Raw genomic sequence first — 11,897 nt, forward strand, 5'->3', positions numbered from 1 at the left:
CATTAATGAGCATCATCCAATTCATCCATAATGTAATAGTAAAGGATTGGTGTTAAACATCATGAGATCAATCCAATAAGATATTGTCTATCCTGACTTCTACATCTCTTACAAAAACAAAAATTTATTGATTTCCACGGCCTCGATAAATTAAGTAATGATTAATAATGGATGATTTATAATCTTTTCTAAATTCTACAATTTTTGGAAATAGCTAATTATTACTTTTTACCTCCCCCAAATAAATCAAATATTAATCAATAATGGATGATTTATAATTTTTTCCAAATATTAAATATCTTACTAAGAAAATTTTATATAATATTTTTTAAAATTTTCTTGAGGAACAAGGAGAAACCTAGAAACTATCTCCAACGAAACGGACACCTACCTGACATCACCCAAAAAAATTTAACAAAGATATTTCTTCCAGTTAAATAATTTTAAAGGGCAAAACCGTCATCAAGAATACCAACGACTTCCGCCTCTTCTATTTAGACTGTTGTTTTCCCTTCTATTTAAAAGTTTCCTCCCCCTGCTCCTCCCTCAATATCTGTCTCTCTCGGCCTCAATGGCTCCGAGCCTCCGGGACCTTCAGCTGACCCCGCTCTCCGGACGCCGCCGGCCGGAGGCCATCTCGGTGAGGGAGGACTCCGGCGATCTCGAGGACGTCCGCCTCCTCGACTCCTACGACTTGGAGGAGCCGCCTCCGCCGGCGGCGGACGCGAGGGGAGGGGATGAAAAGGAGGCGAAGAGAATCCAGGTGAGGGTCAGCGGGATGACCTGCTCCGCCTGCACCAACTCCGTCGAGGCCGCCATCACCGCCCTCGGAGGCGTCACCAGGGCCTCCGTCTCCTTGCTCCAGAACAAGGCCCATGTGGTCTTCGATCCCAATCTCGTCAAGGTTGGACCTTTTCCTCTCTCTTTCACTCTTTCTCGCCTTCTGATTTATGGGTTCTGGGTTTTTAGTCGCAATCCTGAATTCTTGGGTTTAATTGGTTGTTTTTCTGGGATTGATTGATGGTTGAATATCTCTTTCTTTTCTTGTGGATTGTTTGGGGAGAATTGGGGTTTATCGGTGAAATTAGAGGTGTCGGAGTCCATGATCTGGACAAAAGATGGAGTGTTTCCCAAATAGGTTTTGGGTTTTGTGGAGTTTTCTATGGCTATCATGGTTTAGTTTTGATCTTTTTGTCTTTTGGTCAGTTTGGCTGGCTTACAGGGTTTCGTTGCCTTATCTTTTTTAGTTGAATTATTTGTTTGAATTGGGGTTTATCCAATCTGGACAAAACCTTTCGTTTAACTGGGTCTCTTGGATCAATATGGATCCTTTGGCCCTCAGAATGTTTGTTTTGGTTTTGTGGTTCTTTGTTGTATTTGTTTACGTTGGGGTTTATGTTAGGAAGCGAAGATGTGAATGGTAGTACCCTGAATAGAAGTTTCCTTGTTATTTTGATTCACACGGTTAAATAGAAAAATGGAATTTTCAATGGGTTCTGAGATTTTAAGGCCTCTTGGGATCGTGATGGGTTATTGGCTCAAGGAAAGATGTCTGAATTTTTATGTTGCTTATTTTTATGCAAATTTGTTGTTGTTATCCGTGCGGATAGGGGTTCATCTTCGAATTAGAGATGTGGATGGCTGTAGATGAATAAAAGTTTTCTATTTTCCCCCTTCTTTCCTTAGTGTAGTGGTCTTAACTTGGAAATAATAAAAAATGCACTTCTTCCATGTGATTTGTTTTTTGGGGGGCATTGTAGCTTCTTGGGGTTTAGTTGGATGATCCAGGCCCCATTTGGGGGAGCTTTTGGAGGGTCAAAAAGCACTTTCTGGCCTCCAAAAGCACTTTTAGATAAAATAGAAGTGTTTGGTAAAAATTTTGGGAAGCTGTTTTAGCTTTTTCAGAAAACTAAAAACAGCTTTTTGGGAGAAGCTTCCATTTTGGAGTTTTCTAGAAAAGCACTTTTAGGCATGATCGGAAAGTTATTTTTTTAACCAAAATACCCGTGATAAAATATAACAATTACACAAAATATTTCTTTATAATCCTGGAAATCTACTAGAAAATTTGTTATAGAAATAAAAGGTCATCAGGAGGGTAAAAAATTATTTTACACTAATAATTATAATATTTTATACCTTCTATTATTATATTATACTATAAATATAATATTATATTACATTCACGGTACGTTGAACCGGTACCGGTAGGCGTACCGGTCGCCTACCGGACCAGTTCGAGACCAGTTCGTACCGGAATCGGTCCGGTACCAACCGGTCTCCTACTTTTTTTTTCGATTCTCGTCCGTACGCGAACGCGCGGATAAAAGGTGGTCACAAAGTGGCATCTAATGCAACTCTATGGTATTTATGACCTGCGCGGGCGGGGGAACCGCGCGCGGGGCGATTCCCAGCGCGGGGAATCGCGCCCACGTGCAGTGGAACCATACGTGGAAATGTGCGAGGCGGAGAATCGCGCAGGCGCATGGCCCCACGCCCACGCGGGGCGCTTTGTCCCGAGGGAGCGCGTGGCACAAAAAGGGCCACACGCTATACCACAGCGCATGCGCGCTGTGGTTTAAAATCTACAGCGCGTGCGTGCATTGCGGTTAAAAAAAAACGGTACCGGCGCGAACTGGCCGGTTCGCACTAGTACGGGCCAGTATGAGGCCGGTACGTAGCCGGTACGCACGCGTACATGTCTGTACTGGTCCGAAAATAGCTGGAACCGATTTTTACGCTATCCGGATCCTGGTTGCAGGCCGGAACGGCCTGTACCGGGCCGAACCGGTCGGTAGGTCTGATTCGGCAGACTATGATTACGTTATATCATAATACATTAATATGTTATGTTAAATAATTTAATATTATATTATATTATAAAAAATTAATTTATGCTAATAATTATAATATTTATATCTTTATTATTGTATTATACTATATTGAAGGCATCGGTGGTTCTAGTCTGAGTTGGTCTTTTTTACTTTTTTTTGCTCTGTAGTTATCTTTTAATTAAAAACTGTAGTTTTTCCAATCCCTTCTCGGGTTTCTTGGACCTATGCGATTTTTTGCTGTAGTTTTGCCAATGGATTTGGGTTTTCCAGGAGCTATGCAAGTTCTTGGAGCTCATACTTGCTGTAGTTTTGCCACTCGATTTGGGTTTTCCAGGAGCTATGCAAGTTCTTGGAGTTATGAGATGATACGACCCTCAGAAATTTTGGTTTAATTTCTAGGATGTTTTACCCTCTTTTTGGATTTTTTCGCATAAGTGGAGTCTAGCATCGGAAGCAAATTTTGGGATGTCTCTGATCCATGTAAAAGCTATGTTCTCTGTCTTGCAGGTGTCTTCTCATGAAATGTAGATTCTTCAATGGGTTTGTACTTGCTTGGACTTTTTAGGGTTCTTGAATGATTTTGATCTCAGAAACATGTTTTTTTTTTCTGGGTAATCCTGCAATTTCTCTCTTTTGCATACTTTGTATACATTTTTTTTTTTTTGAATTTAACATAGGGATAGTCTAACCTGGATAGAAATCCTCCTTATTCTTTGTGCTTAATAGAAGGATATAAATTTTCTTCTCCTTATCTTCATATAACTTCTATTCTTTCCTAATATGTTTTCCTAGTCATGGTTGAACTCTCGTTTCTGTTTCTAAAGACAGGCTTCGCGCTAATTGTAATGGGAATTGAAAGCTCTGTCGGTCATCATAAAGTTTAAACTCTCGTTTCTGTTTTTCCTGTTACCAAGATTGTGAAATACTTCTTTCTTCTGAGTGTACCTTCTAAATAAAGGATGTGGGAAAGCTCTGCTTTAATGCAGCCTTAATTAACTAAATATCAGGCATTATTCGAGCTATTTCAGGTTGACTTCATGTAGCATTCATTTAATTCATTTAGATTATATTTTCTCTCTTTTGTTTCTAGACCATTTGCAAATTGCAGTTAGGACTCAAGTGTAGATAGAAAAGTTGGTGAATTGATATTAGGTTGACAGCTAGTTTTAGAAGAAACTCAAACCATGTAACTAAATCTAACTTGATATTTGATTTTAATCTTTTGTAAGTAAGAATGTGAATTTGAAAAAGAAGAAAAAGATTACAACTTTTTATGTTTTCTTCTTGACTTCTTATGAGCATGAAAGTTCAAATATAGTTTATAACTTTTATTTATTTACTTCAGTGATATCATCATTTTCTTTTCACGTTTCTTATATTTCCTTCCCTGTTTAGTTATCTAAAAATTATTGTCATAAATGAGATTCTAGTAAGGCATATTTTTTTCTTTTCTAGATTCTATTGTAATCTGCTTCTCTTCAGATTTAGGTTCCTTTGACAGTTTCTTTATTGATATTCCGCTTGATTTATTTTCTTTGTAGTACATTTCTAAGTGTTTACACATTTGACAAGCTGCCCTTGTTTCTCGTATGACTTGATTATATGTGCGAAATACTTGTTACACTTATGATGTGTTTCTATGTACTAAAAGATCATGATATGTTGCAATCTTTTGTGGTTTCTGAAATTACAAGGTTTTTAGTAACTCAGTGTTTGGCAGTACATGAAATTTCGGGATCCTCAAATCATGAAACTAGAAATTTCTATATTGACTAGAATTATCAAAATTCATTATTTTTTCTCTAGGATATATCATCCTACGATTTTCCATTTTGGAACTTTCTCCTTTTACCAACCAAACACCTTGCTGAAAATTCTCAACTATCAAAAACTGAAAATTCTAAATCAAGAATTGGGACAAGATCATGATTTAGAAATTAAGGAGGTCTAAACACAGCCTTATTTGTTCATGTTCAATTAGAATGTCAGGTATAACTTTTTATTATTTGAAACTTCTATTTTTTCTTTCATTGATATTCTTTAAAACTCTGGATATTGGATTTGTTTATCGCATTCATGATTTATATTCATATTTACTACTATTTGATATATGTAAATCTCAGTTCCTTTTCTCTATGTGCCTGAATGTTAGTGGTTGGCTATTGGCCCTTTTACTGATGGGAAACAGACACCTTCAGCTTCTTGTAGAATTGCATCATAGAGAGGTTTCTCTCCTTTTTTTTTAACGTGTACAAGATAATTTCTGTCTTTCTTCTTGATGGGATTCATTGATCTTCACCTTCTTGAGGCATTTAGTCTTTGCTGTATTTGTTTGGCTAGATGGCATTGGGAATGTCTGAATAGTATCATCTTGAAGAACATAAGCCAAGATGCCTATTTCCATCTACTTGGAGTTGGCAAAGCATGATGTGACCTATCATGAAATAAAGATATAGAATTTTAAAATCACTAGAGTATATTTGGATTCGTCTTTTTAAATTTCTGAATTCTACAGGAATGTGCACCTTTATACGAATAATTATTGAGGTAGGGATGATTCGTGCCGAATGCATATTGGATTTGCTTATCTCTCATAATTTATCACTTTTTTACTAGTGCATTATATTCTATTTTTCGGTTTTTGTGTTGAACATATTATCCTGACAATTTCAAATATGTTGTGCAACTGTTTTCTTTTCTTTTCTTTTTTTTTGACTTTTCATCTTCGGATGCCACTTACTGAACTTTGATTCTTTGTTCAGGATGAAGATATAAAGGATGCTATTGATGATGCAGGATTTGAAGCTGAGATACTCCCAGATTCTAATAATACCATGTCAAGATCACAAAAGGTCTTGTCGGGGCAATTTAGGATTGGGGGCATGACATGTGCAGCCTGTGTAAACTCTGTTGAAGGGATTTTGAGAAAGCTACCTGGTGTAAAAAGAGCTGTAGTTGCCTTGGCAACCTCACTAGGGGAGGTCGAGTATGATCCATCAGTCATAAGTAAAGATGAAATTGTTCATGCAATTGAGGATGCTGGCTTTGATGCTGCCTTTCTACAAAGTAGTGACCAAGATAAAATTTTATTAGGTGTAGATGGATTGTCAAGTGAGAAAGATGTACACGTTTTACAAGGAATACTTAGGAATATGACAGGGGTGAGGCAATTTGAGGTAAATATTTCCCTTTTGGAAGTTGAGGTTATATTCGATCCAGAAGCCATTGGTCTGAGACTTATAGTTGATTCCATTGAGAGAGGAAGCGGTGGGAGGCTTAAAATGCATGTACGGAACCCATATGCTCTAGCAGCTTCAAGTGATGCACAAGAAGCCTCAAAAATGCTTTGGCTTTTCCTCTCCAGTCTATTTCTCAGTGTGAGTATGATTCTTCATGCTGTGAAAATAACTTCACTATATTGCTCTTCCATGAGGTTCTGGCTCATGTATGTTTTTGTTCTTGTGCTTCTTATAATGCTTTCTTACATATTCAAGGTGTATTATGTTCTTATTAGTTTCTATTTTTTTTGTGCGGCAGATTCCTGTCTTTTTCATACGGATGGTGTGTCCTCGCATACCTTTTGTAAATTCCATCTTGCGCATGCATTGTGGGCCCTTTTTGATGGGTGATTTGTTGAAGTGGGTACTGGTGAGTATTGTGCAGTTTATTATCGGTAAGCGTTTCTATGTATCTGCTTATAGAGCACTGCGACATGCATCTACAAACATGGATGTTTTGGTTGTGCTGGGGACTTCTGCTTCTTACTTTTACTCTGTTGGTGCACTTCTATATGGTGCACATACTGGGTTCTGGCCCCCAATATATTTTGAGACAAGTGCGATGATAATTACCTTTGTGTTATTTGGAAAGTATTTGGAAGTTCTTGCAAAAGGGAAGACATCAGATGCTATCAAGAAGTTAGTTGAACTTGCCCCTGGGACAGCTCTTTTGATGGTGAAAGATGCAGGTATAATCACTGTACATGATCTGAGAGGCTTTCTATTTACTAAACTAGGTCTATTTTCATAAAAAAAAACATGTTAAATATCTGACATTGGTACTTGTCAAAAAGTATCTGATATTAGTGGGACCATTTCTATCATGTCTTGCATTTCCTTTGTTGAGTATCTAGTGGTTTCTTTTGTCGATGCTAGCTTAAGAATAACGATCTGGATTTTTTTTTCTTTTTTTTTTTATTTCTAACTTTGTTCTGCTTCTCTGTTTTCGGATTTTAGAAGGAAGATACATTGTAGAGAGAGAGATAGATGCATTGTTAATTCAACCAGGTGATATGTTGAAAGTTCTTCCTGGTTCAAAGGTTCCATCTGATGGCATCGTAGTTTGGGGTACAAGTCATGTTGATGAAAGTATGGTAACTGGTGAATCTTTTCCAATCCTCAAGGAAATATCTTCTTCAGTTATTGGAGGCACAATGAATTTACATGGTGTCCTTCATATGCAAGCCACCAAAGTGGGATCTAATACAGTCTTGAGCCAGATAATCTCTCTGGTTGAGACAGCCCAGATGTCCAAAGCACCTATTCAAAAATTTGCCGACTATGTAAGTATGAACAATTTGTTTTTATTTAGTATATGTTTTTTTTATGGTGTTGATGAATTGTATCTCTTGCATATTTTTTCCTTCTTTCTGTAATCTGAACTTTAAGTGGCTGGTTGATCTGCCATAGGGATGTTTTTAGGTCCGTTGTCCCATAAAACTGAAATTATTCTTCCTTGCCGTGTTCCTTTCTTTAATTTTTTCTTCAGGATGTTAATTGTTTCTATTCAGAAAAAGAGTTAGTTATTTCCCTTTGCCAATTAAATAACCAAACAATGTGAAAAATGTTCTGGCATGTTCCATTCAATACTGTCATTGTTGTGCATAACAAGATAATACTAGAAAACCTGATGAAGAAACAGTTTTATTTGTTAAAGGAGTCAGCTGGCTCTTGATGTATTCATTCTCCAGACTTGTTAGTTGTATAACCATGATGAATACCTTACTATGATGATACTAAACTGTGTACAAAATATCAACAGAACTAACATTTCCAAGACCAAAAATGTTACTATTTTAGGTTTTGCTTTGATTACGTAGTTTTACTTGTAATAATCTATGAAGTTTGCAACGTTTGTATTGGTTAAGCTTATGAATGACTGAAGGTAGAAGAGAATCTACAGGTGGCTTATGGATGAACATATATGAACTCCTTACCCAGTGATATTTGATGTTACAAATTCATGCATCCTAAATAAGATTAAAAAAATGGCTGAACTTGTTGTATATTAACAATTTAATGCACAGTCTGTCCCACTACCGTATCAGAAACTGGAAACAGATGGACCTGAAAGTAGTGGTAGTGAGGCAAAGTAGGGACTACTTCAAGGACATGATGGTCTATCTTGCTAGGCTTTTTATGGTAAAAGATTGTATGGTTGAGCACTAATTCCTAGTGGTTTCACAGATTCAGATTTTAGATATTGATGTTAATATCCTATGCTGCCATGCACACTGTAGGTGAATGCATATTCATGTTTTTACTATATTTTTTTTCAATTCGTTTGAGCACTATATTTTCTGTTCTACTTGCTTACGATTCCTTGTCTTGTCCGACAATTGGGACAAAAAAATGGTCATGATCTTTACGGATTACTTTAATCAATTACAGGTTGCCGGCATTTTTGTTCCCATCGTTATCACCATGTCCTTTTTGACATTCTTTGGATGGTAGGTTTACTTACCAGCATAAAAGCATTTATAAACTGGTTCTGGTGATCGGTTTTTTTCCAAACTTGTTTTGGTAGTTATTCTCTGTCTTATTTCGTATAGGTTTCTCTGTGGATCGCTAGGAGCATATCCAGATTCATGGATCAGAGAAAGTAGCAATTGTTTCATTTTCTCCCTCATGTTTTCAATATCTGTGGTGGTGGTTGCATGTCCTTGTGCCCTTGGTCTGGCAACCCCTACTGCTGTTATGGTAGCAACAGGTGTGGGTGCAACTCATGGGGTCTTAATAAAAGGAGGGGATGCCTTAGAGAGAGCTCAGAATGTGCAGTATGTGATCTTTGATAAAACAGGCACCCTTACTCAAGGGAAAGCTGCTGTTACAACTGCAAAAGTTTTCACAGAAATGGAACTTGATGACTTTCTCACTTTAGTTGCATCTGCTGAGGTGAGACAAAGAGTCTAAGCATTTCCTCGTTTCATTCGAACAATGACGACTACAAAACAATAACTGTGTTTCGCTTTTTAATGTAGTTTAGGCTAGCAGTGAACACCCTCTTGCTAGAGCAATCCTAGATTATGCATACCATTATTTCTTTGGGAAGCTTCCTACAGACAAAGATTCTGGAAAGCAGCGCAAAGAAGAAAGATTATCTGAATGGCTTCTAGAAGCTGTGGATTTTTCTGCTGTGCCTGGGAGAGGTGTGCAGTGCTTGATCAATGGAAAAAGGGTTCTGGTGAGTTCATAAACAAGAAATCATCCCTTCTTCCCTCCCTCCATCTCTATCTCTCAGACATGTTCTTGCTTGCTTGCTTCCTCCCTCCCTCTCTCTCTCTCTCTCATCAATCAATGTATTTATCTGTGAACTACTTAATCAGCAACCGTTCGGCCATAGATGTGCAGCGATATTGGTGCGTACAGTGTGGTATCCTCGTAGAGGGATGGGGTACAGGTTATTAGATTTCTGGCACCAGTCTATAAAGTATTAAGATAATAATCTTGATGCATGTTTATGGTGAAAAGATTTTCAACTTCACTCGCAAGGATTCAATGAGAAGTGTTGTGTATGTTTTACATATACTATGTATGTCTGTGCATGTGCATTTGTCGTTTTTAAACAAAATCTTGCCTAACTCAGTTATAAATATCTTAACAGGTTGGCAATCGGAATCTGTTAGCTGAAAATGGGGTTCTTGTTCCTACTGAAGCTGAAAATTTTATAGTGGACCTCGAAATGAATGCTAAGACAGGTATCCTTGTGGCATATCATGGTACCTTCATTGGAGTGTTGGGCGTAGCTGATCCCTTAAAAAGAGAAGCAGCAGTTGTTGTGGAAGGCCTGAAGAAGATGGGAGTTTGTCCAATTATGTTAACAGGGGATAACTGGAGGACAGCACAAGCTGTTGGAAAGGAGGTTGGATTTTTGGGGCCCTCACCTCATTCATTAGAAGCATAGATATTTATGATATAAAGGTTTAATGTTGATTTGTGCCATCTTTCTTATACAATCCACACTGCAAACTTGAAGGCACATAACCTTACATGTTTGCATTTTCATTTACGAGGATATAGAAAGCATTGAACTCTTTTCTTTTCTTTTTCTAAAGAAATACTGACTTTTTTCACCTGAAGTCACGGCACCAACATCCTTCCAACTATTAAAAGTTTCCTGAGCTAGTCACAAACTTTTTCAGTGGCAAAACGACTATTGAAGTTATTAAAATAATAATTCTATCAAGAATTTTGTTTTTTTAAAGTTTATTAATGTTATGAGTGCTTCAAAAATTATTCATCACTTATATATGAAATACTCATGGGTAAAGGTTAACGAATAACGATGTCTTTTGTTGGTGATGGCAGTAGTGTTGCTGTTGCTGGTGGTGGTTGCGTTACACTTCTTTATGCACTAACCTCCATATTGACATATTATGAACTTTTGCTTCTTTTTATTTCTAATATCTATGCAACTTTTATGCGTAGTAATTATTCCTGAACTCTTGGCAAGTGTTGCAAATTTGAATTTTTCTCAATGCTGAGTTATTTCTCAAATATCAATCCTTGTGATTGTACTTCATCAATGTGACTGGAACAATGAGCTTTCCTCTTTTACTTGCAGGTTGGCATTGAAGATGTGAGAGCTGAGGTGATGCCAGCGGGGAAAGCTGATGTTGTGCGCTCCCTCCAAAAGGACGGAAGTATGGTTGCAATGGTCGGTGATGGCATCAATGACTCCCCTGCCCTTGCGGCTGCTGATGTTGGAATGGCAATTGGTGCGGGAACCGATATCGCCATCGAAGCTGCAGACTATGTGCTGGTGAAGAACAGCCTTGAGGACATCATCACAGCCATTGACCTCTCGAGGAAAACATTTGCTCGTATACGTTGGAACTACTTCTTTGCAATGGCCTATAATGTCATCGCCATTCCAGTGGCAGCTGGGGTTCTCTTCCCCTTCTTGGGGCTTAAGATGCCACCATGGTTGGCCGGTGCTTGCATGGCTTTCTCATCTGTGAGTGTTGTCTGCTCTTCTTTGCTTCTGAGAAGGTATAGGAAGCCCAGGCTCACCACCATACTACAAATAACTGTGGAATAACGATGAAATATGCATATTTTCAGGCTTTAACCACTGGTATGGTTGTCCTGTTTTCTCTCATGTTGTTTACTAGCTTTATATTTACTTTTGAGGGCATATTTGGTTGGATAAATTGGACTCTAGAATAGGAATAGAAATGAGTGACTCCTATTTCAGCCACTTGGTTGAAAGGAGTCCTATTTCCATTACAATTCTAGGGGGAATATGAACGTCCCAATCCTCCAAAATTTAATTCCTACTCTTCCACAGTATTCAAATTTCATTCCAATTCAGATTTTGATTACAAACCAAATGTGTCGGGGGATTTAACCATGTCTATTCTTATTTCAACCCATTTCGATTCTGGTCGTAAACCCAACGCATGCACCCTGAATCTGTTCTTTATGCATGCATGCAATATTGTAAACATCATGGCCATATGCTGTGCCGCACAGGCAGCAAGTTAATTGCGCTGTCCACGCTGTCATAAAAGTGGTGCTCGATTTTTCCAGTACTAATTGATTGGATCTGTCGTAAATGGACTTGCTAAATAGATGGATGGCATAGCATGGTATCTGTACGGTTGGAAATATTGGTCGTATAGGTATTGATGGGTAGGGCTTTTTTTTTTTTTGGTGGTAGCTTCCCCATATGGTTTCTGTAACTCGTATGTAGACTCTTATTCCATGTCAAAGGAGAGACTATTTCCTCCATCATTCAACTCTTCTCTTTGATTTATATTATTTTATTTAGTATTAGATATCT

The 11,897-nt window shown here is 37.9% G+C and overlaps 1 protein-coding gene across 1 annotated transcript; it reads left to right on the plus strand.

Annotated features, from left to right (window-relative positions):
• Positions 1-534: 534 nt before the first annotated feature.
• LOC120110252 (cation-transporting ATPase HMA5-like) lies at positions 535-11,213 on the plus strand. The gene is made up of 9 exons (XM_039124717.1): positions 535-904; positions 5,597-6,211; positions 6,372-6,801; positions 7,070-7,395; positions 8,504-8,562; positions 8,665-9,007; positions 9,099-9,296; positions 9,717-9,974; positions 10,677-11,213. The coding sequence occupies exons 1-9, from the start codon at positions 572-574 to the stop codon at positions 11,151-11,153; spliced, it is 3,039 nt and encodes a 1,012-aa protein (XP_038980645.1). The 5' UTR covers positions 535-571; the 3' UTR covers positions 11,154-11,213.
• The last annotated feature ends 684 nt before the right edge of the window (positions 11,214-11,897 follow it).

The sequence above is a fragment of the Phoenix dactylifera genome, chromosome 1 (genome assembly GCF_009389715.1).
Source record: "Phoenix dactylifera cultivar Barhee BC4 chromosome 1, palm_55x_up_171113_PBpolish2nd_filt_p, whole genome shotgun sequence".
Lineage (NCBI taxonomy): Eukaryota > Viridiplantae > Streptophyta > Magnoliopsida > Arecales > Arecaceae > Phoenix > Phoenix dactylifera.

Excerpts from the sequence above, each read along its gene's own strand:
- LOC120110252 (XM_039124717.1), top strand. The coding sequence starts at position 572 with ATGGCTCCGAGCCTCCGGGACCTTCAGCTGACCCCGCTCTCCGGACGC. Across the intron at positions 905-5,596 it reads TCGATCCCAATCTCGTCAAG|GATGAAGATATAAAGGATGC; the intron begins GTTGGACCTTTT and ends TTCTTTGTTCAG. Across the intron at positions 9,297-9,716 it reads TCAATGGAAAAAGGGTTCTG|GTTGGCAATCGGAATCTGTT; the intron begins GTGAGTTCATAA and ends ATATCTTAACAG.